The sequence below is a fragment of the Ambystoma mexicanum genome, chromosome 3q (genome assembly GCF_040938575.1).
Source record: "Ambystoma mexicanum isolate Mex_15411 chromosome 3q, UKY_AmexF1_1, whole genome shotgun sequence".
NCBI classification, from domain to species: Eukaryota; Metazoa; Chordata; class Amphibia; order Caudata; family Ambystomatidae; genus Ambystoma; species Ambystoma mexicanum.
This window is the reverse complement of record NC_090926.1, coordinates 1220083467-1220110166: the sequence shown is the minus strand read 5'-3', so window position 1 is coordinate 1220110166 and position 26700 is coordinate 1220083467. Positions and strand designations below refer to the sequence as shown.

The following is a 26700-nucleotide window of genomic DNA, read 5'->3' as shown; positions in this document are numbered from 1 at the left end:
CTTCTAAATACAGAAGCTTAAGCTGGTTTTGCCTTAACAATGTTGCCATTATCAAGTTGATCTGGACATTTTAATTAAGGACAGTTTCTCGTGTCCTGGTTATCAGTTTGGGAATGTCCTGCCCATGTATCCCAAAACAAGGGTCTGAAAACCATGAATTTTTAAAAAAGTGGATTGAACTATAAACAAGACAAGGAACTTGTCATGACATCTGTGGCAAGTTGGGCTCAAGATGTCATGGTTAAACACAGAGGTTTTATTGAACTTAGGAAGAATGCCTATTCTAACCCCGGCTCTAGCATAGTGGTCCCATCTAAAAAGAAAGGAATAACTGGAACACATCCATAAATCCTACAGCCGAAATCCCGTCCTCCGTCAAAAAAGCCTAATCTAAATCCAAGTGTTGACTGCCGCTAATACAAAAAGGATAAGTGCACTAGAACAGGCCATGTACAGTGGTTTTTTTTTAATGGCTGGAGTGATCCAAACTTCTGAACCCCACCCACTTGTCCATCTATAATCTTCCAGGCCTTGCGCCTGGTGGGACAGTTCACCGACAATATAAGTCTTTCCCGACTTTCTGGTTTTCGAGGATAGCAGTCTTTGATTTTACTTCTAGGATAGGGAGTCCTTGATGTAGTATGGATTCTTTCACTCCGGTTTGTATTCATCTGTTTCTCACCCAACCTTGGGGTCATTTTGCTTTCACCCTGGCAAGGGCCATTTGGTTTCTCACCTCAACGTGGTGCGTTGTATCTTTCACCCCCTCCTGGGGTTGATGGGCTTTTACCCTGTCAAAGACACTCCCGTTTCTCACACCACCGTGGGGTATTGGCTCTCACCCCTTCTAGGGGTCATCTGGCATTTACCCTGTGAAGGGTTCAGGTTTCTCACCCCCCCATGGGGTATTGCCCGGACTTCCCTTCCCTCCTCCCTGCAACCATTGCATACCTTCTGTGTCGTGGCAGTGTTCCTCAGTGGAGGCGGTTGCTTTGGCTGTCACAGGACTGTGGCTTGGCTCCTCTTCGGACGTAGGTAGTATGGCTCATCGGCACCGTGGATACCGGTTCCCCGCTTGTTAGTTGATTGGTGCTTTACCATCCGCTCGGTCAAGCCCGACTGTCTCCAGACCAACCTGCTATCCACATCTATCTGCAGGCTCCTTTCCTGCTCCGCACCGGACGCCCGCCACGTCAGCCTGCTGCTGAACTCCGACCTTCAAGCGGAAGGTCCTCCGCGGAACATCTGCTGCAAGTTCCTATCTCAGTTGTTGTTCCCTCATCACCTTTATCACTCCAGCTGCAACAAGAAGGAATGTTGCATTGATTCTGGGTTTCTTAGAACAGGTGTCGAACAGAAGGACCAGAAACTGTCAGCCAATTCTAAAGGGTCACAAGTACACGGTTATTGCTCAATCCCCATGTAGCCAACAAATACATGGGACGTTTCACAGGAGGAAAGATGAATAAAATCCCCTTGGGACGTCACCCCCAGAAGGATCCTGCTTTCCCTGTCTCCTTAGGGGTGTGTAGGTTAGCAGGCTCGCACCTCCCTAGTCCCAAAGTGGGCGGCACCCACTGGGGAGAAGGGACAAACTCCCTGGATTCGCCACACACTTCAAAAAAGCGTCCAATTGCGCGGGCACTAGAAATAAAGGTGTCTGCCCATGGCATTGCGAGGCGCAGGAAAATAAATTCCACCTTTAAAAATTAGGACTAGAGCATTGTGGGTCTCCGTTTTTCCCACCATTGTAATCTGGGAACTCATCAACATTTAAAAGAAAATGTTCCGTCCAAGTCGGAGAGGCCTGAAGAATTGGAAACCTTGCAGCCCTCCAATCGAAGACCTAACAAAAGGTGGCCGAATAAATTCTAAATATCGGGAAATCAGAAGTCTGATATGTTTTGATTATCCTACTAATTGGTGCTAAATCACTAGGATTATTGCGTAATCTCAGGCTCCTCCTCCACTTTGCCCTACTTCCAGGGCTTTCCAAGTGTCCTGCCTTAAGATGGACTGTTGCTACATTTCAGCAAAATATAACCACGTTGCCTGCTGTACCTTAGCAATCATGTTGCATTGGATTCGGTCTAGTCTTAGTATTTAGGCAATTATCACAACCGAGCCCCCGCACCCTCCGCCCACCCCCATTAAATCACTTCTGAAAGGTGAAACTGAGCACACATCTTGCTAGGCTTATTGGCTGCAAGAGTAGGTTTCCTAATGGAGTTCTGTTGAGGTAAAACCAGCCCCTCCTTTACGTGGACAATTTCCAAGGTGGCAGCTGTTGGCTAAGCGTTAGCCATCAAGCCCATCTGAGCAGATGTTTGGCAATCAGAGGCCTGGTTGGCATTTAGTTTAGCGAATTTGGGTAATACAATGGGACCAGGGTATTTTTTTATTTTGATTTACTTACATTTTCACCAGTGCATCTGAATATTATGAAGCGTTCCAATGATGGCCAGAATGCTTAATTTGTTCCTTGAAAGTTCTTCAGCCTGACCGACTTGCTGATTTAGTGCCTGCCTTTTGGCCTAGATTTAAAAAAAAAAAATTTAAAAAAATAAAGAAAATGTAATTTTTCTTTTTTAATGGCTTGCTGAATGGTCCGATCAATTTCTGTGGATTCATTTTGGAGACGCGCAAAAAGCTAATTGGTGTAGAATGTGTCGCTTTGGGCGTCCTCAACTATCTCCCCACCCAGAATGAAGGGAGTCATTTGAAAATATGGGAGGATATAGAGGTTGCCCCCTGCAAGGAATTCAAGGGGACATTCAGCCCCAGTATCGTCGTCGTACCCCATTGATTATTTTGACTGAGCACCACTGGTCTACGTGCCCCGCTTTAAGGGGCGGGGATACCACCATCTGTGGATGTGTTTGGATCATAAGGGACAGCTGCACCCTTTTCACCCATTTTGTATTTAGGTCTGGATTAATCGGTGGTCGAGTCTGACAACATTTCTGTGCAGATGAGGCCAATAGGGTTTTGGGGTCCGGAGAAATTCCAATATAAAGAGTTAAATTGCTCTTAAAGTAATGTCAACCCTCCTTTGACATCTCAATACCGATAATCTATACCCATTCCTCAGAGTTTAGCACTGCTGTTAACCAAACTGAAGTTTGCCCCACTAGTTAGTCCAAGCTAAGGGGTCATCTGCAGAGGTCAAATCCCCATGCGAACGGGTGAACTGGCTTATAGAGACCTTTGGAGACTTCCCGGTAGAACTTGTGCGCCCTGGGTCCAGGGGCTGACTGGCCTATTGGGAACTCTGGAGACTTCCCGCTTGGCCTCTGCACCCTAGGCCTTGTGTGCGGTAACCCAGTTTTTCCATAGGAAAAGGATTAGACTTGCTGAAAATGTGTAATAGGAGGGCACTTGAAAATGATTTCCAAGGCCTCTTGGTTCCCAGTCCAGCTCTGCCCATTCTGTGACAAAAGGGCAGCGGTCTAGTTTTTTCTTAACATCCTGCTTCTATTAGGCTTGCGCTTGAAATGGGGGGGGGGGAACAAAACAAGCAAGAAAGGAAAAACAAATAAATAAAAAATACACAGGACTGGATAAACTATGCACACTTGGCATGGGGCAACTGGAGCTCCAATATCTGTCAAAAGTTTGCCAACGGTTGGTATTTCACCCAAGTAGTTTGCAAAGTTAAAGTGAATCGCACCTGTGACTGTCTGCACCCAGTAGACAGCAGCACTAGTGCCACTCCACACTAGAGACAACCAAGAAGGCAGTCACACCTGGGTGGGGTTGCTGGCACAGCTCTCAACTTGCATGCTTTTGGCGGGTGTCACCCACCTTGTAAAACACGACTCGCCCACCAAGCCTCCTGCACGCCTACTCATTTCAATGGGCTCTCACCCACCAAAAACAAAAAAAAAAAAAAAAATCGGGGTTTTCACCCGCCTTTGCTACACAAATGGTTGAGAGCTATGGTTGCTGGTGGGTGAGAATTGCCCGGCATTTCGATACTTGCACAGAAAGCTGTCATAGCTCTCAAATCACACGCTTTTGGCGGGTGTCACCCGCCTTGTAAAGGGCTGACTCACCCCAAGCCTCCTGCACGCCCATTCATTCCAATGGGCGCCTCACCCGCCAAAAACAAAATCGGGTTTTCACCTGCCTTTGCTACACAAATGGTTGAGAGCTATGGTTGCTGGTGGGTGAGAATTGCCCGGCATTTCGATACTTGCACAGAAAGCTGGGTGTAGAGATATCGCGAGAGCGCCCGCTCTCGCGAGATCTCGCGCCCGACCAAGCCCCGCCCCCGCGCGCTACGCGCGCATTACGGGGACAAGCGGAGGACGCGATCGGAGCGTCTCCCCGGCTCCTCCGAGCACGGGAATTCGGCAGGACTTGCCAGAGACTCTGCCATACCATTACAGCCCCTTATGTTGTTGGCCACGTTGGCACCTGATGTTGCAGCACCGCTTGTATCATCTATAAGGGCAAATTTATGTTTGTTGCAATAAAGCCCTTTTGGACAACACACAGCCTCCTGCCTCCTGAAGTTTATTTTACTACATAAATTGGCGACGAGGACCACCTCCAGGAACCGCGCAGAAGCATGCAGGGAGCAACACCGCCCCCACCCTTTTTACAGACGCCAGGTAGGCCTGCTATACCGTGGCCACAATGGCAGCCCCTGTTTACAACGTATGTGGAGGCAATGGGGGGAGCAGGATTCACGGCGGCAAGACGCAGAGCCATGCTATTAAACGCCCTAGGGGTGGAAGGACAAAGAATATTCGAGGGCCTGGCTTTGATTGCGGTAGAAGACGCCGATGATGATGTGTTCAAGGAGGCAGTCAGAAGAATAGAAAAGAGGTTTGCCAGTAAGGAAAACACAGTGCTCCACAGGATTCGGTTTTACACGCGGAAACAAGAACCGTCAGAACCTGTCGACGACTATATCACGAAATTGAGGGAACTGGCAGCTTTGTGCAACTTCGGCACCAATGCAGAGGACCGGATATGCGACATGTTAATAGTCCACACCAACAGCCGGAAGGTCCAAGACAAATACATCATGGAAAAAGAAGTACAGTTGGAGAAGGCAGTGGAAATAGCTAGGGCTGTGGAAGAAACGGCAGGAAGAAGAAAAGAGTTTGCAGGTACCCAAAGTTCCCCTGAGGTACAAGCAGTAGGGTTCCGTCCCAGAAAAGAAAAGTTCATTCCAGATTCAAGAGAAGGGAGAGCCAACAAGAAAGAACCCCTCAAGTGCCATAGGTGCACCAGCACAAAGCACCTAGCGTTCGACAGAGAGTGCCCAGCCAGAGACAAAGAATGCACAGTATGCAAACGCATAGGGCATTTCTCAATAGTGTGCAGATGGCGAAACAAGAAAGTCACAAGTCTGACCTCAGAACGCGTGGCAGAAAGGGATTCCTCATCGGAGGAAGAAGGAAGGCCCACCGTAATCATGGTGAACAGTACACGAGCCCGGAGAGAAAAGCCACACTGCATGATCAAGATCGACGGCAGAGAGACAAGGGTCATGGCAGACTCCGGCTCTGACCTTACCATCTTACCCCTACAAACATACAAAGATATGCTCGGGAAAGAAAAAGTAAAAGTACTCACCACGAAACACAAGCCGACGGTTTTCGGTGGAGCATCGGTTGAACTACTAGGGTACATCAACGGCAAAGTCGAATTTAAAGGGAGGGAAACTTACACCAGAATATACTTCAGCCACGAAGGGCCTCCAGTGCTAGGTTGGGATGACCAAGACAAATTAAAGATCAGACTTGACCCTAGCACGGAAGAGCAAGTCCTATCCATAGGTGCGAGGAGCGAAACCGTAGTCAAGAGCGATTACCCAGCACTTTTCTCGGAGGAGCCGGGTCACATCAAAGGTTTTCTACACAAAATTGTCCTCAAAAGGAATGCCATTCCTGTCAAGCACCGAGTGAGACCAGTACCAGCCACAGCGAGGGACACCCTCAAACAACAGTTGGACAAAATGAAGAATGAAGGGGTGATAGAAGAGATTGAAGCATCCGAATGGCTGAGCCCAGTCGTTCTCATAAAGAAACCCCATTCGCAAGAATTAAGAGTATGTATAGACCTGCGCAGCTTAAACTTGGAAGTCGTCACAGACAATTATCCGCTTCCGAGCATAAATGAACTCATACTTTTAATGAAAGAGGCCAAAATCTTCTCAAAACTAGATATGCGCAATGCATATCACCAAATCCAGCTCCATGAAGAATCAAAACCTCTCACGGCATTCATCACCCCGTTTGGCACATTCCAATTTACCAAAATGCCCTTCGGATTATCATCAGCTGCCTCAGCGTTTCAGCGCATGATGGATGCCCTCCTTCGAAAGGTCAAAAATGTAGTTTACTTCCAAGATGACATATTAGTCTATGCAGGTGATAAACCGACACATGATGCCACTCTCAAACTAGTACTCAACAAGTTACAAGATGCGGGAGTCCGCCTACGATACGAAAAATGTTCGTTTGGAGTAAAAGAAGTCGAGTACCTGGGATACAAAATTTCAGAAAAGGGCATCAGCCCCAAACAGAACCTGATGCAAGCCATCATCAAAGCACCCAATCCCACCAACAAGGAAGAGGTGAGATCATTTTTAGGCTTAGCAGAATATTACGCAAAATTCATACCCAAATTTTCTGAAACCACGTCACCTCTACGTGATCTTCTCAAGAAGGGGTCCGAATTCCTGATGCAAGAACCCCAAAAGGCGGCGATAGACACCATAAAACAACATATTATGGAAGCCCCGTGCCTTCAACCGTTCAATCCCAAGTGGGAAACAGTCATCACCACTGATGCCAGTGCATACGGACTGGGGGCAGTACTTACGCAGAGGAGGGGTGACACCGAACATGTGGTGGCCTTTGCATCGAAGGCGCTATCTGAAGCAGAACAGAACTACTCCACCATCGAAAAAGAGATGCTAGCATGCGCATGGGCAGTAGAGCACTTCAGGACTTATGTGTGGGGCACCAAGTTCAAGCTGGTGACAGATCACAAACCACTCATCCATATGCTCAGTCCCGGAGGCACCAAAGCCTCCACTCCCAGACTAGCTCGCATTGCCGCGAAATTACAAGAGTATACATTTGAAATCCACCACATATCTGGCTGGAAAAACTCGCAGGCTGACTGCATGTCGAGACTACCGGAAAACAAAGAAAGGGCTACCCCATTTCTACAAGGGGAGTGCATTGTTGCTTCCATCTCGGACATAAGGACGCCAGAATATCTTGAACTCAGCGAAAAGCACTGGCAAGAAGAAGAAGGAAAAGACCCAACCATGTCCGCCATTCGAAAATGGATCAAAGAAGGCTGGCCAGATGAAAGGGTGCTACCTGAGGGCATGAGGCCATATTGGAAGGTACAAGAAGAGTTATCCGAAACACAAGGGATAATCATGAAGTCGGATCAAATCGTCCCCCCCACAGGAATGAGACGCACAATTCTCTGCAGGGCCCATGCGGGGCACTTGGGAAACACGATGACTCGCCGCAGAGTCAGAGAAGCATATTGGTGGCCATCCATGGACCAAGAAATTCGCTCCATGATAGAGCGATGCCACGAGTGTTTAAACAGCGACAAAAGATTGAAGATTCGCCAAGCACCTCTCATACCAACCGAGATACCTGAAACAGTATGGTCCAAAGTGGGCATAGACTTTATCGGACCCCTGGAAGCGATGTCAGCAGAACACAAGTACGGAATTGTACTAGTCGACTACCTATCCAAGTGGGTGGAAGCAGAGTTTGTTCCAAACATAACTACAGAGACGGTTATAGAGGTGCTCACCGAAATTTTTCAAAGGGAAGGGCTCCCCAATGAAGTAGTTACAGACAATGGAGTGCAACTAGTTTCTAAAGACATGGAGGAGTTTCTCAAAAAGAACCACATCAAGCAAAAGAAGGCGGCCCTGTATCACCCTCAAGCAAATGGACTCGTGGAAAGGGCGAACAGGTTCATAAAAGGGGCTATCCAACTTGCAATGGCCTCGGGCATGGACCCCCTCAAGACTACAAAGGAAGCCATAGCAGCACATAGACTCACTCCGAATGGCATTACCCATGTATCCCCGTTCAAAATGTTGAGAGGGAGGAGTGCGGCATCAACGCTCATCCCGCCTTGGCTGTCAAAAATAAGAATAGATGAAGAGGTAGACATGTCAGAAGTTGTATGGCGTATCACAAGAAACAAGTCACGCATGAAACTGTGGAGCGACAGAAGAAGGAGAACGAAGCAAGCGCCCAGCATTGAAAGGGGGGACTGGGTTAAAATCAAACTACCAAGGAAAGATCAAGACACAGGTTCCCGGTATAGTCAACCCATACAAGTTACCCATAAAGGGACAAATCATGTCCGCACAGAAGACGGGCGCGCGTGGAACTTCGAAAGAGTAGCTTTGTATCAACGCAGACAAGAAAGACTTAGGACTCCAGAAACCCCACGCACAGAAGCAGAAAAGGAGGATGTGGGGAATGAAGAACCAGAACCAGGGAGAAGCGATGGAGAGAGAGAAGAACCAGAGAGTGAACCGGAAGAACCCTATGTAAGCCCTGAACCGGTTCCGCAGGGACCTTGCCCGGGAACCAGTGAGAGGCCCAGAAGGGAGCACAAAAGACCGGTAAGATTCAATGACTTTGTGTTACAGTGAACCTACTTCCCTTTTGATAAAGGGAGGTGTGTAGAGATATCGCGAGAGCGCCCGCTCTCGCGAGATCTCGCGCCCGACCAAGCCCCGCCCCCGCGCGCTACGCGCGCATTACGGGGACAAGCGGAGGACGCGATCGGAGCGTCTCCCCGGCTCCTCCGAGCACGGGAATTCGGCAGGACTTGCCAGAGACTCTGCCATACCATTACAGCCCCTTATGTTGTTGGCCACGTTGGCACCTGATGTTGCAGCACCGCTTGTATCATCTATAAGGGCAAATTTATGTTTGTTGCAATAAAGCCCTTTTGGACAACACACAGCCTCCTGCCTCCTGAAGTTTATTTTACTACACTGGGGTATGATGGTAGACCCTGCAGAGCGGGCACCACCCAGGTTATCTTTTCAGCGGTGTTGTTATCTTTTCAGCGGTGTTCTCATGAAGCGCAGCGAGTTACTGGAGATCCGTGAGCCCACGGTCGGGGATCGAGTCCGCCTTCCGAGGTTCATAAGAACGCGACGCATCTTCATCATGACGGGCACTCGCAGCCGGGGCGGGCGACCGCCCCCTGGCGCGCAGTGCGCCTCTCAGCTTCCCACTGCCGCCATATTGGCACCCCCGCCCTCTCACCCCCACCACAAAAGCTACCTCTGCGGACTTGCGCAGCTTCCGGTCATGGCAGGAAGCTGCGCTGTCCCGGAAGTGTCACCCTGCGCACCATTTTCTGAACAGCTTTTCTTCCCGCAAACGATCTCCTGGTGCTCCCGGTGCATGTGCAGGCGCTCTTGCCCAATTGTGGCTTTGTATTTTCTTGCGAGCAAAAAGTAGCAAAAAACTCGAACCGCGGTCATACTGCTTCTTGTAAATGCTGTGCAGCGCAAATAGGGGGACCTCTCCAGATCCATTTCTATTTCGATTTCGTTTATATTGCGCTGGTATTAGGTAACTCGCGAGTCTTGGGGCGCAGAAACACGAACACACGTCAAAGACACTTCAGTCAATCGAGCTGCATTGGTCTGTCCAACAGGACAACACAAGGACCCCCTTCAGTTCATCCCACAATGGCCAGCAGGCCCCAAACCCACTCGAGCCCCACTGGGCTAGCCAATGGTTGAGAAGGCCCATACCTCATTTGTGCAGTAAAATCCACCGGTGTGTCCGCTAGCAAACCATCAGTGCTAGTTTAGGTGTGGTGTTAAGGTTCAACATTGTGATGGATGTATAAAACTGGTACTCTTCCCCCTAACACCGTGCAGTTTATTTTTTGTATCGGGCCTGTGTATTCAATTTAAGTGCAGATGGAGCAACTTCAGTTCCCGAAGCGGCTTTCCAACCCAGGAAACGTTGAGATAACTTTACCAAGAAGGACACAACCCAGGCTTTAAGTGGGCTGGTGCTAGCCAAAATAATATTTTTCTAGATTTTCCTAGAGAGCAGGGGGGGGAGGGGGCGTGGGGTCAGGCATGACGGATGGCAGACAAAAGAGTGGGATTTGAGGGGTAACGGTTGCAAAGAGTGAGGCAGACATGAAATTAGCAGGGATGGTGCATGGCACTTTCTGTACTGGTCCCATTTGTGTTTGATAAACGTTGCACTGCTTTTGCTGCCCATCGTTATTGTTGCAAAGCTTTTGCTTGCCCATCAGTTATTGTTGCGCTGCTTTTGCTGCCCAAAGTTATTGTTGCAAAGCTTTTGCTGCCCATCAGAGTTTGTGTACGGCAAAGACTGTACTTCCTTGTGCCAATCAGGACCTGTGTATGCAATGAAGATTGCACGGCTTGTGCTGTACCCGCTTTCTCACCTACTTTTTCGGTCTGCAAACAACCAATGAAGCCAGCGACAATGCGCCATTTATCCTTAAAACAAGTCATAGTGTGCCCGTGTGCCTCGCTCGTAGTGTGATAGGTGCTGTACATGACTATTCGTATTATCAGCAGGAGACACAAATGAATTTAGTAACAATGTGCTTGCTGCTCTATTCTTATTTATGTTAGTATAACGGTTTATTAATTATGATGATTTTGTGAATAAGCTTTGTATAATGTAACTGGTCTACAACAGCGCCCTGAGGGTATAGGCGCTTTACAAATGAAAAAATAAAATTACATAAATAACAGTTCTCTTTTTTCCTTTTCGTGAATGAAATGTTTTTAAATTGCTTTATAGTTTTATGTGCAATTTTGTAAAGTTTGATAAACCAAATCACAAATAAAAATAAATGTTTTCTCTCTGTTTCTATTGTGCTCCAAACATATTCGGGGACCAGCACACCTCTTGTCCGCCAGTTTAAAAGACTGGGGGACCCTGCTCCGAATTTCATCCTTCCCAACCAGCCAGCCTTTCTGCATTCTCAGCACGGTCTTAACGATGTTCTTAGCATTTCTATACTGCGTGCTATAAGTGAAAGAAGTACAAATATCATAGGGAAAGGATTGTGCTCCAGATAAACGGTGTACATACACAGCATAACGTTGTCTTCACATCACTTGATACATTATACAAGTAGCTGGCAAAGGGATCGGCCTGTCATCTCGGTCTCACCTCCCCCACCTCCCCCCCCCATAGGAGAGGATAAACCACACAAGCCATTTGGAGGCAATGGCCCTGATCACAAGTTGGGCAGTAGCCCTTAAATGTGGCGGTAACGCTAATACTGCCGCACTGAAGGACTGACGTGATCTCGAGTTGGCAGCTAAATGGGCAGTGTTGCCTCCAGCTTTTGCTGTATTTGTATTTGTTTTATTTGTATAGCGCAAACCAGGCCCGGAGGCTACCGGGCGCATATCTTAGCAACAGTGTTTACATAACATTACGACATTTCAGGTTACATTTAAATTGACATAGTAATCAAACACATTGGTAGTTTGTACAGAGATACATATGTAATCAAGTATCCAGAGTGCAGCTTGGTCATCAGATGAGACTAGCCAATGTTTGGCTTTGTGTTTGAAAAGATTCAGAGAAGAAAGGTTTCTGATGGTAGGGGGACAGAGTTCCACAATTTGGCTGCCAAAACTGGGCAGCTGGATCCACCTGCTGTTTGGAGCTTGTATCTAGGGATCATTAGGCTCTGGTTTAGGGTAGATCTTAGAGATCGAGATGGGGTATACTGCGTGAACCGTGAGGAGAGGTAGATGGGGGCCAGGTTATTCATGCATTTGTAGGTCAGGGCAAGCGATTTTAGAGAGATCCTTTGGGTGACTGACAGCCAGTGAAGGTTCTTCCTGGTTTCCGTGATGTGGGCTGATCTGGGGATATTAAGGGCTGCTCTGATGGCGTTGTTTTGAATGACCTGGAGTTTGTCTAGGTTGCCTTGGTTAGTGCCTTGGTACAGTGCATTACAGTAGTCCAGTTTGGACATGACCAAAGTCCTGGCAAGGATAGTACAGTTATGAGTGGAAAGAAAAGGGCGCCGTGTTGTGATCAGCTTGCAAGTGTAAGCAGCGGGGCCGCAACTGCATTCGTTTGTCTGTGGAGGGAGAGAGTGGAATCGAGGTAGATTCCGAGCTTTTTAGTGTCTTTGGAAACTTTTATGGAGTTTCCATCGATATTAAAAGGAGCTGAACAATGGGTTCAGCTTGTTAAGTCTTTGCTGTGTGCCTAGGATGAGGAGCTCTGTCTTGTCGTCATTGAGACAGAGCTCATGTTGAGCCATCCAGGTTTGGATGACGAAGTATATGTCATTTAAGGATTTCGAGTCTACTGTGTAATCGCCCGTGATGGGGATGAGTATCTGGGTGTCATCGGCATAGTTAGTCTAAGTGACACCCAGATAGTCAAGCACATCAAACAGCGGTTTAGTGAAAATATTATAGAGGGTAGGGGATACGCACGATCCTTGGAGGCCCCTGCAAGGGACTGGCACAGGGTCGGCAGAAGCGGTAGGGGAGAATACCCTCATCTGTCTGTTATCCAGGAAGGATTGAATCCAGTTAGTGGCCTTGTCGAAGAAGTGGGCGGCCGTTTTCAGGTGGTGACAGAGGATTTTGTGGTTAACCAAATCGAAGGCTGCAGATAAGTCTAATAGTAATAGCAAGGCTAGTTTGCCTTTGTCTTTAAAGTCCTCAATTTGGGTTTTGAGATCTAGGAGGGCTGTCTCCGTACCATGCTTAGGTCTGAAGCAGGATTGTCTCGTGCCTAGTAGATTGTTCGTTTCCAGGTAGTTCTGTATCTGAAGATACACTGCTCTATCTAAGATTTTTAGCAGAAAAGGGACCGTCGTGATGGGCCTGTAGTTGGTTGGGACCTCCGGATCTAAGGTAGGTTTTTTTAGGAGGGGGATGACCCATGCATCCTTCAAGTTGTTAGGGACCACTCCCGATTGAAAGGAGGCATTGATAAACGTGGTAATAAAAGGTTCGAGGTCATGAGCCGATTCCTTAATGATCTGGGCTGGACATACGTCCCCTTGGCAATTGGATGGTTTTAAGTTGCAGAAGATTTTGTCAACCTCCAGAGCGGTGAGCGGAGTAAAGCTGAATGGCACCGGGGAGTCTGGGGTGGTTATTTTAGGTGGCAGGGTATTGCTAGAAATGGGAGTGTGGAGGGAGTTTTGTTTGGCGTTGATTTTGGATTGCAAAGTGGTTATTTTGTTAAGAAGTGCGTTTTGTATATTATTACACCAAGTGCTGTCTTTGGTGCACACGTCAAGGGCAGGTGAGGGGGGATTCTAATTCTTTGAGAATTTTAAATAATTCTCTTGTGTTGGATTCTGCTTGGGATATGCGTGAATTATAGGTCTCTTTTTTGGCTTGAAGGATGGCTTCCTTGTAATTGAGAGAGGAGATCAGTAAGGAGGCTTTATTAGCTGAGCTGGGATGACTTTTCCAAAGGGCTTCGGCCTTGCGCTTTTCTTTGTGCAGAGCGTTAAGCTGCGGAGTGAACCAAGTGGCACTGTTTGGCTTTGCAAATTTTTAGTGGGGCTATGCTCTCAATGGCTTTGATCATCAGGCTGTTGAAGGCGTCTACTGAAACAGTGGGATCCTTGTCCTTATGCTGTGAAGCGAAGGTGTTCAAGCAAGGGAGGAAGAGAGGAAGCAGTTTCTCCCTGGTGATATCCTTTTATTTCTGGTTGGTATAGCGGGGGCTATGGTAGGTGTGGGCTGGGGGTAGGTGGCTGGCAAGAGGAAGGTAATAACATGATGGTCAGACCAATCGCAAGCAGCGTTGGAGATGACATTGGCGTTACAATTTAGGTCAGCTAACCAGTCGAGCGTTCTGCCCTTGTTATGTGTAGGATCACAAATGCGCTGCTGGAAGCCTAGGTTGGAAAGGGTAGTGTCAACTTCAGAGGCCATGTGGTCCTTGGGATCAGAAAGGCCGAGGTTGAAGTCCCCTAATAGCAGTATCTGGGAGTTAGGCTTGGTATTAGCCGACATGGTGGAGGCAACATCATCAATAAACGAGCCCAGTGGACCTGGAGGTCTGTAAACAAGATGGAGTGTTGCTATGTTGGTGGGAGAGAGGGAAAGTTTCACTGATAGTGATTCTGCAGCGCTGAATTGTGTGTTGTCTGCAGCTCTCATGGTGATCTTGCCCCTATGTCTGAAAGCGACGACTCCTCCTTTTGACAGGTTGGAGTGACGGTCATTTCTAATGATGGTATAGCCCTTGGGTAGGGATAAGGCGAGGAGTGGGCCAGAGGCATCATGTAGCCAGGTTTCGGTAATGGCTAAGAAGTCAAGGTTATAGGCAGTGATGAGGTCTGCGATATCGAGGGCATGGGCTGTGAGGGATCTTGCATTAATAAGGGCTCACTTTAGCGCTGAAGTAGGTGGGGGTGGACGGGGCGGATGGGGGCTGGGTGTGGCGGGTAGGTTGGGTTGAGTAGGAGCGGTGCGATTGCGCTGAATACAGGGTGGTCTGGGCAGTCTTGATCTAAGTCTGATATTCCTATGTTGTAGTGTACATGGGAGGTTTGGTGTAGGTTTGGTTGCAAAGTGCTTGAGCCACAGGGCTGGGTCGTTTAGGGATTCGATGGAGGGTCCGAGCAGTGGAGCATGGTGGAGGGACGAGTGAGTTGGCGGTCGTGGTGTGTCTTAGGGATGCTGGCAGGGTAGCTGCTTGCAGTGAAGGATAGAGATCCTAAAATGACTATGTGGGTGAGGTAGAGGCTGGTAGAGGACAACAACTGCATGTCGTGAGTAGTTGGTTCTCAAGTATCTTGAGGTGTGGAGGCAGGTGAGGAGTTGCAATTAATTTGGCAATGTCTCGGTACTTATCAGGCTACAGCAAAACAGGCATAGGCTAGATTCGAATTTGCTAATAAAGTGCAGAAATGGGCACTTTCAATCAGGCTACAGAAAAACAGGTAAAAGACATGTTGCTAATATGGGCTGGATACTTATGCTAACGCAGTACGAGAACCTGACGCAATGGATATTAATAAAGGTTGCGCAGGAGTAGTGGTTGGTAGGTGGTTAAGTAGATACAGGTTAAGCATTATGTGGCAGTTCATGAGCATAGCAGTGGAAGGGGGACCTCGGACGTGGCAGTGTTACGAGGTGCATGTGCACCAGGTCCGTGATGGCTGGGGTACAGTTCAAGTCACTGGCTACAGGGTTAGGAAGAATTGTGAGGGAGGGCAGTATGCTTACCCTATAAGATGGAGGGCAGGGGTCGTGGCCCTGGGCTTGACGGCGTAGACAGGCACAGTGCCTTTGTGTGTGCCTTGGTGGTGGGCCAGCTCCAAGCCTGCCGGCTTGTGGTTGGCTCACAAGTAGGGGAGAGGAGCCAATCATGATGCTTGCAGTGCTGTGGGGCCGTGTGGAGGCTTGATGAGGTGACGGTCGGCCATCTTGGAATGGTGCAGACCTCGTGGGTCCTGATGGTGGATGAATGCACTCCAGGTGCAAAGAGGGGGGCAAATCCTGGGTAAAATAGGGACACTGGGCAGAGTAGGTGCGGCGCGGATATTAATAATCTGCCGCGAGTTGCCGAGAAAAGAACACTCGCGCTGCCGTTTTCCTAAATGCAGCTGAGTGACGCTTGTGGCATACCTGGGGTCAGGCAGTGCTCGGGGGCGTCAATGCTGAGCTGGCTGCTGCTCCAGCAGTAGATGGAGGGAGCTCCTGCTCCTCCAGGCTCTGCAGACGATCAGAAAGTGAAAATCCCATTTAACGCCCCGTTTTCAGCACAATTACTGCCGGTAGTATTGGTGTGCTGTAATTGCACCGAAAATGCCCCATTGGGTCCAATGGACCCAATGGGGAAGGGGTATTTCCCCGATACCGCCCAACACGTGATCCGGCGCTAATCGCGCCAGACCAGGTGGTGCTAACGCAATTAACATTGGGTGGTATCCCACTGGTATTACTGTCCACCTTGTGATCACAACCAATGACTGGACATGCGGCCAATGGCCCGGTTGGGCTTGAAAATGCAATTGCCCAACGTGCGACTGACTGTGCCTCCAATTCCTAGCTTAAATATAGCTGAAGAGATGGACATAGAATGGACTGCGTCCAACCTACTGGCCGTCAACAGGATCACGCCCACCATGACCGACACTACCTCATCCCTCCAGGTCTTGCAGGGTCTTTCTCTCTGCAGCCCCTCATAGAAAATAAGGTGCCATTCCGACTGCTAAGCGTGGGGTCAACAAAGCGCAGGCCAACTCAGGGAAACCACAAAATCAGGGAGCACAGGCCTGAACAGATCAGGAATTACAGAAGGGCCTGTGACATGGTCTTATTTTGTCGAAAGCATTTTTTCTTTGCCTGTTGAAGTGGTTGTAAAAAGACTATGCCTCTTATACATGTATCAAACTTTTTTGTATACACTGGAAAACCACTGATAAACCCAAATTCCACACTTAAAAAAAAAAAATAAAAAAAACAAACTTGAAAATCATAATTCATACCGATTCACATTTTAAACATGGACTTTTGATCTAGAACCCACAGATCTTCTGACCACCAGACATTGGTCCTCGAGATTTGTCCCCCTCCCGCGCCAGAGAGGGCCTCTATGCACTTACCAAGTACAAAGGACATGGGTATAAGGTTGGCGTAGCTGTCGCAGTAGATGGACAGCTTCTCGAAGGAGCGCTTCTGGTCGTCCCCTAGGATAAACCTGGGGAACAGGGAAAGACCATCAATGGTGTATCGTACAAGGCAATCCCGTAGGAGAAACCTGGAACCCAGCAAATACAACCTAGCCCGTGCACCCTGCGGGGAAAAATGGTGGAGGGGACTGTGCATACTCCGCACTACATCCAAACTTGAACGAATGAGGACACATGAAGCACCAAGACCAGCCTTACAAAGAAGAGAGGTTGCCATCGCAGTCTGAGCTGGTCATTGGCCTGGAGGAAGGGTAGGGATTCCCGCTGGGCCCGGGATGTACCTGTACGTGAGGCTGAGCATCAGGTAGACCAGGAAGAAGGCCAGGATCTCCTTGTAGAGCAGCTTGTAGATGCTTCCTCTCCATAGCAGAAGCAGCTTGTAGAACCCACCGAAGTGCACGTTGGAGACTCGTGCGGTGTAGGAGACCGTCATGGTGGTAGGAAGCGTGCACCGAAATCACTGTCTGAACAAATAGTTAAGAATTGAAGTTAAAGACACATACAGTTGCCAGGATGTGCTGTCCACCATCACTACTGCAGTGCTCAACCTCGCTTTCTAAGATCAGAGGTGTTCTACATGTGTGCTTTAAAGTTGCCCGTAGGACACGTGAAGCATGTTACAAGAATAAAACGGCACAAGGCATAACTGCGTCACCATTTGAATATTGTTCATCCAACTCAATAACAAACACAGCAACAGAGTGCACGATTTAGAAAGTAGTGATGTACAGTGGGATTTGGGGCCGATATGGGTCTAAGGTACCCCCTGCTACTCACAGGAGCATGGGGGAAGGGGTATCAGAGTAAGCTGGCCATCGCTAATTTGTTGCACAATAAATGGCACAGAGAAAGGTGGTGCACAATGGTGGGCATTTGGTGCACATCTATATTTTTGCTATTGGGATTGATATATAATGTGGAATTTATAACACCTGTACACAGGTGTTTCTAGGCGTGAGAAGACGTGGAGGGGAAAACAAAGGGAGGATAAAATAACGATCTTGCTAGGACTTGTGTAATTCAGATTGCAAAGTGCAGGGAAGAGGCAATGGGAGAAATGCCAGGGGAGAGGAGAGGGGGGGAGGGGAAGTGGGGGGGGGGGGTTGAAGAGTGCAGTTAACTCACAAATGTAGCCAGCAGGGGTCTCATAAGTGCAGAGAGACTGTAGGGCTGCGGATACAGACCCTTAAGTGCTGGGGAGCCCGGAGGCAGTGCAAGGGCAACTGGACAGTTGACCAGTGCGTAGAGCAGACAGGTGACCAGCGCGCTGCGCAGTTGGGTGCATCAGCAGGGAGAGGAAGAGAGAAAGCGAAAGCGTAAAAAAAGGTCTCGAGTTGCTTCCAGAACCGCAGGTGGTTATGTTCAAATTTGAGAGAGACTGGGAGGCTGTTCCAGAGGGAGGCCCCAGCCAAGGAGATAGATCTGTCGCCAACTCTCTGCTTGGAGAAGCGTCTGACCCGCGGAGAGTTGGAGGTGGATGAGCGGTGAGCGAGAGAAGGAAGATGTTTTGCAAGAGAAAGTTGGAGGTAGAGCGGTCCCAGGCCACAGAAAGCCTTGTGGATGATGCAGAGGGACTGATTTAAAGCAGAAGTGCATGAAAATGAACATACCAAATGGACAGAATACGCTACGCTGCCCCTTACTGGCACCTTAACTGCCACAGGCATCCTCTGTATGCTCTCAAATGCCAAGGCATCCTGGAAGTGGTAGCAGACAGCTGGCATAATTCATCTACAGGCATTTTGGATTGCTAAACTGGCATCCCTTACACCAGTGGGTCACAATGAAGAAACTGAAATAATTTCCTTTTAATGATTCATGGCCATTGAGATGCAGATGTAATTTTAGACTATGCTTTTATACGGAGGATCATAGTTTTTCTGTACGGTCCGATATCCGTTTCTGGTTCATTGGGCTGACTCAATGCCGGAGCCTGCTCGGTTCCGGTCTAGGGTACCAATTATGCTAATGTTCATGGCCTTGTGAGATTTGTAGTCCTAGACACATCGGCGTCAACTGCCCCACAAGTGTGGTCTACTCTGACCAACAGGACTGTACTACCTCTAATGTGCGTGGTCATATGCTGGTGCAGTTCTCTGCAGATGACAATGTGGCAATGCAGCGAGAGTTCCTAGCTTCCTACTTTTGCTCGCTGCCGAAGGAAACTGATGCCTTGGTGCAACTGTCCTCGAACATCAATGACTGAAGGTTTTCTGAAAATGGACTACAGCTCGGATGCTACAGAGTTGGACAAAATGGTAATGGATCTGTAACAAATACATTCTATACAATGCTGCTTTTAGGCCAGCACTGGCGCTTCAAAAGAATATTCAAGGAGAATGAAAGAATTAAGCATCCGTGGGATTGTCTACCTCTAGTTCGCAGCACTCTCTCTACAGCTATAGGAACCTCATACTGGTCTAATCTCATTTCTCATTTACTTTAATTTTTGAACAGGTTATTGACATGTTCAATTGTTTTTTTCAAATTAAAAGAAAAACGCATAACTAGCCCACCATTAGGAGGGAAGCACCAAACAAAGCAAAACTAAGGGTACACATCAATTCCAAAGTGGTTTTCTGTCCGAAACCTAAATCACCTACTACCTTTGAAAATTCCTTACTAAAGGGAAAAGGGAAGCTAGCACAACAGCCTTTGTGTCTACTTCTGCCTGGCCCACTGGTAGTAGATGTAATCTCACCGTTGCAAAAGATCTTTAGCGTACAAACATATATTTCTCAAAATCTTCAGATTCCTCACAATCTTCAGATAGAGTCTTTTAGTAGAAATTATAATTATCTTTAGTAATGGGTTTCACGTTCCCCCTTGGCCAAGAAAAAACGGTTTCTTCCGATATTCTTCTCGGGCTTGTTTTCAAATGTACACATTCCCTTGGTCACTGAGCAAGACAACCTTCAGTCTCAGAGCTGCTTGGTACCTTTACTAGAGTCAATTTCAAAGGTTAATATTCCTTCATGATCACTTGGCAAGAGAACCCTGTCTCCCACCTTCAGGTACTGGGATTTCCCCACAATCCTGCGATACTCCCATGGATGCCTTCATTTTACAATTGCAATATTCACTACTCTGATCGATAGCTGTGGTAGGTCAGAAGGCGAAGACAGACCAATGGGTGCCATGTTTCAACTATGTTTATTATCAAATAATAAAGAAAACTCCCAACTTTCATTATCCTAAGGGTTTCCCTGCCTAACAAAACTAAACTAGGGTGCTCGTCATCAATAGTGATGTCCGAAATCAAGAGTCTGTCCTCTATTCCAAAAGCTAACCTGTCCTGTCCTACCACTGTCACTAAACAGAACAGGCCCAGGAGAATGGCTCCCTTCTCCTGGATTGCCCAATCAGCACAGTTCTCCTCAATAGGGGATCTTTAGACAGCGCCACACCACTTCTTGTAGTAATTCTTCCATTTCCTTCAGGGAACTCCTCCCGGCCTCTGAATAAGAGTTCCTTTGATTTCTCAGAGTTCTCTCTGCAGTTTCTTTACAGTTCAACTGCATCTTTGTAGACCACTGGTGATCCACAATACTTTCCTCTTATCAGGCAAATACACTTGTCAGGGCTCTCCTGCCTTTTGTTATTCCTCTTTTCAATGGCCCCGTTTGGTGGAGTCTTTATATGGCTCAATCTTCTGATCTACAGGACTCTTTTCTTGCAAGTTTGCCACGCACTGAGAAGAGTATGATTAATCTCGTGATTCTTCTTGTTCTTAGTGTGCCAGCTACTGGGACGAGTAGTATTTGTTAGGTCTTGATGCCCACTCTTTGTATCAGTTTGCCATACACTGGGATGAGTAGGAAAATCCACTCTTTACGTTCGGCTTTGTAAAGGTATCACGGTCCACCTTTAGTATTACGCCTGTTCTCCCAGGCCTCCCACTCTCCTCTTTACCTTGCATGTAATGGGGCACTGGCTACCTTTTAAGATGGCTTCTCAGTTGTGTTCCATTTCCTCCGGGCACTATTTGGCTTCCCAATATGGCATCCGCTCTGTAACGGTTCCCTTCCCTCTTTTACACCACCTCTCGCATCGGGTTCCCTCCTGGGAAGTGCCTCAGTTTGACAGGACTCAGGTTCTGCTGCCAGCGTGCTTCTCTTGGCATGTCTGATTCAGGGATCTCTCTCAGCCTTAGACGAAGGTCCCTCCTGGGAATAGCAGCCTCTGGACACTCCTGCTGTTGGCTGCTCACGGCATAGTGCACCTTGGGCACCGCCTGTCTTGCCCGGTTTGCCGCTGTGCAAATCAGGGTTCTCCCCAAGTCCGCGGCTCTCCTCAGCCAGCTGGTTTGAAACTCTCAGGTATCTTCCTGTGGCTCTCAGACTCCTCCCAATTTTATTGCCCAACGCTGGGTCTAACCCAGCCTGTCAACATCTTGCTTTCTTTGTGTCAGACTTGTCCTCTGTATTACTCTGTGTGGTTTCTTCGTCACAGTTTGATAGACCTACCTTGTTCAGTACTCCTGTGATATTACCCTTCCCAGTACGACACTGACCTCTTTCTTTAGTAACTACATTTCAATAGTACATACCAAAGGAGTCTCAGTGTTGGTCATTGACTAGAACTGTATTATGTATGCAAGGGTACTAAAAAGTGAGTTACCCACTGGAAGAGGAGTCCTTATCCCCAAGAGGAAAGCCCCTTCCTGTGGGGTCCACCTTACCACCACCCCTAAAGGGAATGTTGCGTAGCAGGCGGACCACTCTAGCCCCACAGCAAGGGCCTCCCTCCTTGGGAAAAAGTGACCTTGCATCGTTACCCAGCCCTGGCATACAATGTTCAATCTCTTATCAATCCATTTTCAGAGACCCAACAAGCTTTCTCAACTTCTCCCACTCTGTGGCTCTCCAACTGTGACATGCAAGGTTTATAACATTTTCCCCACTGTTTTCCACACCTGCGTCTGTTTCGGTACTCCGGGTAACCAACCATTTCAGGACCTCCTCTGCATCCCCACTTTGACAGCGGCTGTGTTAGATGCGGGCTGCTTCCAATGGAACAAGTGCTGGTCGGGTGGAGCTCACTGATCCAGGTCCCTTGCCAGTCTCTGCATCTGTGCAGGGCCCCAGGCCCACCACCATTTGCCAGTGCTCGCACCACCAGAGAAGACAGTTGTCTTCCCGTTGACTCCTTCCCTAACTGGATTCTCTTGCTCAGTCAAGGCACCTGCCGTCCAGCCTCCAGCTAGTGGGTCTCTCCACACATACCACCTCTGACTGTGGTTCGACGTGGTTCTGCCACTCCCAGGTGGTGTTGCTACAGAGGTTTTCCTCAGTGTAGTTAATGTTCTCCTCCCTCCGTGGGAGTCTCCTGTCCTCCATTCACAATTCACTCTCTTTATGTAAGTAATTGTAACAAGATTTGTGTCCGTCTTCCATGAAGATGGCAGTCAGGTGACGTTCAGCATTAACGGACGCCAATAGAGAAACAAAGAAGAATCTTTGTTGACTAGTATTTACAGGAGAACCCAAAGTATTTCCAAATATCCATATAAGCATGTAAGGTGGTTTGGACTGCGAGTTTCATTTCAGAATGGGAGTTCTTTACCCCAAGAGGGAAGTCACTCCTAGTGTTCCGCTTGTACAGACCCCTAGGGAGGCTCTTGCTTAGCAGGCTCCCCTTAATAGCCTCAAAGGGGGTGCCTCCCCTCTGGGGAGAAGGAACAAATCCTATCCTCCAGATTTGAAACAGAACTGTAGAGGAGGTCTATCCCCCCCAGGTCCCCCTTATGACACACACAAATATGGTAGATGGGGCCAAATACCACACTCTCCTGGTCAACATTTTTCAAATCGGGATTAGTGTCTGTTTAGTTAGTTAAGATGCCCTTATTCAAGGCAAAGTATATTGAAAATAGGGAAAACTGGACACACTTATTTAGGGTAGCATAGGATATAATAAATATGCTTACATTTCATACAACATATTGTTACGCTCACCTGGCTCCCACAGGGGCGTCGGTCGGACCTGGACAGCTGCGGTCTCCACCCACGTGATGCGTAGTGCAGCAATGACTGACTGGATCTACCCTCCTAATCTTGTCTGCTTAACCCGTAGAAATATTCTCCTTATATTCGTGAAAGATGAGCTCTCCACCCTTCGTGGATTTGCAGAGGCGCGTCGATTCCAGTTACTTCACTGATTTGAAGGCTCGGGAGAGTTCCGGAGAGTATTGACTGAGGTTCCTGGTGAGGTCCAGTAAGTATTAAGTTCATAGAGTTCAATATGAACGATGTTCACTCTTGTTCTCCCCTTCCTTTCTTGTCTTGTAGCTGGCTCGTGAAAAGATGCTCTTGTGGCAGCTGGTGGCGCTTAGGTAAGAGTCTGTATTACCCGGCGCTGTCTGGTAAATGTTGCACGTGGAAAACGTGTTTTGTCCCTCTTTACAGATGCGGCACGTGAAAATATGGAGAGTCACAAAAGGATGCCTCCGGTGGTAAATCAGGTAAGTTTATGGTGGTAAGAATTATATATTGTTGGTTCCCTCGGCTCACCTTGTGGTTTTCTTTTGTCTCCTAGGTGCCAAAGTTCGGCGAAGAAATGATGGAGGCAGCGCCGACCCGAAGGACGCTGTGAAGAGTGGTGAGTATGGCGCGGCGCTGCAGCTAGAGGTGCGGCGCGTGTAGAAATTATGTTCTTTGCAGGTCCGGAGACGAGATGGATCCAGAATCAGGTGTGGAATGGAAATAAGTTTGTTTTCTAACCTTGTCCCTTTCTTTCCTCTTTGTTTTAGGAGCTCCGGATTCGAGGCGGGTGTGGCAGAAGACTGGATGCAGGCTGCAGGCACGGTGAGCGTTACGCTGCTGGATGCAGAATAACGCGAAGCGTGTGTTGCTGGTCGGGCGTGGTTTAAATAGCCTCAAAAGTAGTCCCAGGTAAGAAGTCCCTAGAACCACACCCAGTAAAAAATAGTCCCTGTAGAAAAATAGTCCCTTTCAGGCTTCATGTTGGATTGGAGTCATTTGCAGCATGGTCTGCCTGAGGCAAGTAAAGACTATGAGGCGCCAGGACTGAACCCCGATAGCCCCTAACCTGGGCTGCTGAGGTTTTACTAAATGTCTAGATGCCTGCTCCCAGGGCTGATGGGCTTGGTCCGGATGCCTGGGGGAAGGCATCATGACACACATATATAAAAGACAATAGGCCAAACAATGTTTAGAAATGGAGGATATTATACACACTCAATAGATACTACAGAGATATATTATGAATAAGCAGGGTACAGAGAGATTGCGGCATTCAATAATGGGGCTCAAAGTGAAACCTGGCATGACAGGGTGGAAAACCAGCTAATATAAAGCCAGACAGTCTATTTACATTTCTGTGTCATTCTCAGAAACTTGTTTTGTTCAGTTTAAAGGTTGCAAAATATATTGCACAGTCAAGTGAAATTTGGGAAACCATAATTTGCATAAGGAGTAGCAAGTCATCCTGACCAGGTGTTGTTTTTGGTCCAATAGGGACACAAATGATACTTTGACCTTTTAGTAAAATGACCAATAAGAATGTATTGAAATGTAAAGTCCACATTAACATACATTGTTGCAAAATCTGTTAGTGTATACAACTCATGATATATGTATTACAAGAGAGATGTTCTTTTTAACTGTGACGGAGTGAATAAACAAATTCAAATTTCGGCCGGCTGATGTCTCCCTTCCTGAAGTATGTGAATTGTCAGTAGTTGCTGGCTGTAGGAAAAATATGGCTGAGAATTAATCTTTTAACATTTGGAGACCACAAAAGGGCTGCCTTAATACTTCAATAGATGACAAGAAGTCATGCTCTGCACTGACGGCCACAGGGAATTAGCGCACAAGACAGACGGGCAAGGAAAAACTGCAGTTGACCCTATGCTTCAGGGCATTTTCCCTGTGCCTGGAAGGGCAGAAAGATAGCCAGCCTTGTGGTAATGTATACGATTGTGTGTGGGGGTGGAGGGGAGTAGGAAACAGATGTGGAGATTTGGGTCAGTTTAAAATTATGTAAATATGCTTTAAAGTGGTTGTGTTTTTGTCACGTGCCAGTGACGATTGGTTATAGAGTTCATAGTTTAGTTTAAATGAATTAGGTTGTCCCACGTTAAGCTATGCCCTGTATTCTAAGTAGTCCGTGATTTTCCTATTTGCAAGCATTTTTGGCTAAAATGCACACAGTTCATGTTGAATGCCAAACTAGAGATAGCACTCCTTAGGCTGATTAAATATATTTCAGTGAAGACAGTTTTAAATTAAATTACAACTTTAACAGGTTTGGAAAGATGCAGCGTTTCATGTTGAAATTAAATAGCTGTGTTAAGCCTTTGTGCGATAGATAGCGTGCAGCTTGTTCCAAATGAGGCTGCATTTGGAGAAACAACAGTGCCACCTTCCTTTGAATAGATCAAAGGCAGCTAGCTTGAACATGGCGTGCCTCCATTGAAGGAAAAGCAGAGCATATATATCTATATAAACCTTTAGCTAAAAATGCTAATTCTATAAAGTATATTTCATTTAGGGCTGAACAAGAGTACATTTTAGAAGGGATTACTTTAACTAAAACAAATGACTTGGAAAATGCACATACAGTATTTGCTATGCGCAGTGCGAGATTTATAAGTATTTCAAAGGGACGACATTCTTTTGCCTGTGCGTGTATGACAAAACCGATAACTGACCTTCTGTAGAAGAGCTAGAAGAGGGAAGTATTGGCTCCCGCAGAAAACGGAACACAGCTTGCATCCCTTGTGAAATACAGGAGACGGACAAAGGCCGAGAGCTAGGTAGCTCCTTTGAAAGAGCAATAGTTGCTTAGCTGCACACAAGTGATGAAGTAGCACGGATTTAGGAAGTTTTGTAGATGGTTAAAGTACTCCTAGGAAGAAGGAGCAAGTATTAAATAAGCAGTTTAGCTTAAATGTATTAAGTTTTAATTGAGGCTGGTTTCTTTAAAAGACATTTTATAGATGCCAGCAAACATGGGAAGCTTAAAAAATGAGGGAATCTTAAAGAAATACATTATGCACAAGAATTGGAAAAACATAGGGATGATTAGGTTTGAGTTTTGTCATGATATGGTTATAAAGAGGGGGAGTGACATACACACGCACTGAACATGTATCTACACCCCCCCCACAAAGGTAGATGGTATTTTCAATCTAAGCATAACATTAAATTAATAGAAACATAAGAGAACAAAATGCATATCATCACTAATCTATTTGGAGCATTTTCAAGATAAAGGCAAGGGATTGTGGTGGTGTTCTGTTGTATATAAATAAGATCGATAAAGAGTAACTGGATTTTTGGGGGATTATAAAAAGGAAGAGCGACGGATACCTCGAATTCGAGGGTCCATGAGGGACAGAAAGGTTATGCGCTAATAACTCCAGGAGTATTAAGAATTCCTAAAGGCAGAGCAATTAGAAGAGCGGGTATCAAGCTCCCAGAGGGAGTAAGATGTACGCAGGGAAACAAATAAATGCACATATGTATGCAATTATAACATGTTCGTATAAAAGTGCGTTTTGGGTCTACACTAATAAATATAAAATGATGCAAAAGAATTCAAATTAAAAGCTCTTTTAGAAGTTCCTAACCAAAATTTTGACATCAATGAGGGGGGGGGATACAATCCCAAAAGAAAATAAAGAAAAGAACCTTAGAAATATAAGTACTAAAGTGACAATATAATAAAAATTGATCGAAAGTGTAAATGAAGGAACAAAAATAACATGACATGAGATTGATAAAAAAAAAGTGTGGATAAAATATTCGGATTCTTGGATAAGCGACAATTGATGATGCCTGCTCAAATTGATAAGTGTAGTATATATTTGATAAAATAAAGGAAAGAATAAAGGCCAGACAGGTACTGACAGTCAAGATCAACTCGTCATCATGAGAGTACTTCTGCCAGTGCACAAAACATATGAGAGCAAAGTAAGTAACACAAACTTTATTTTATGCATATATGTGGTTA

At 47.0% G+C, this 26700-nt stretch overlaps 1 protein-coding gene across 3 annotated transcripts in view; it reads right to left on the bottom strand.

The window, feature by feature from the left end:
* The window catches only part of BEST2 (bestrophin 2), a 101873-nt gene that overhangs the window by 29820 nt on the left and 45353 nt on the right, over window positions 1–26700 (bottom strand). For 2 of the 3 annotated variants that reach the window (XM_069604120.1, XM_069604121.1), the window contains exons 2-3: window positions 17004–17186; window positions 16636–16730 (exon numbers count right to left, since the gene is read on the bottom strand). In XM_069604120.1, coding sequence (XP_069460221.1) covers window positions 16636–16730; window positions 17004–17155 — 247 coding nt within the window. In that variant the 5' untranslated portion in view covers window positions 17156–17186. The remainder of the gene's footprint in view (window positions 1–16635; window positions 16731–17003; window positions 17187–26700) is intronic. The other variant, XM_069604122.1, reaches the window with a different exon arrangement.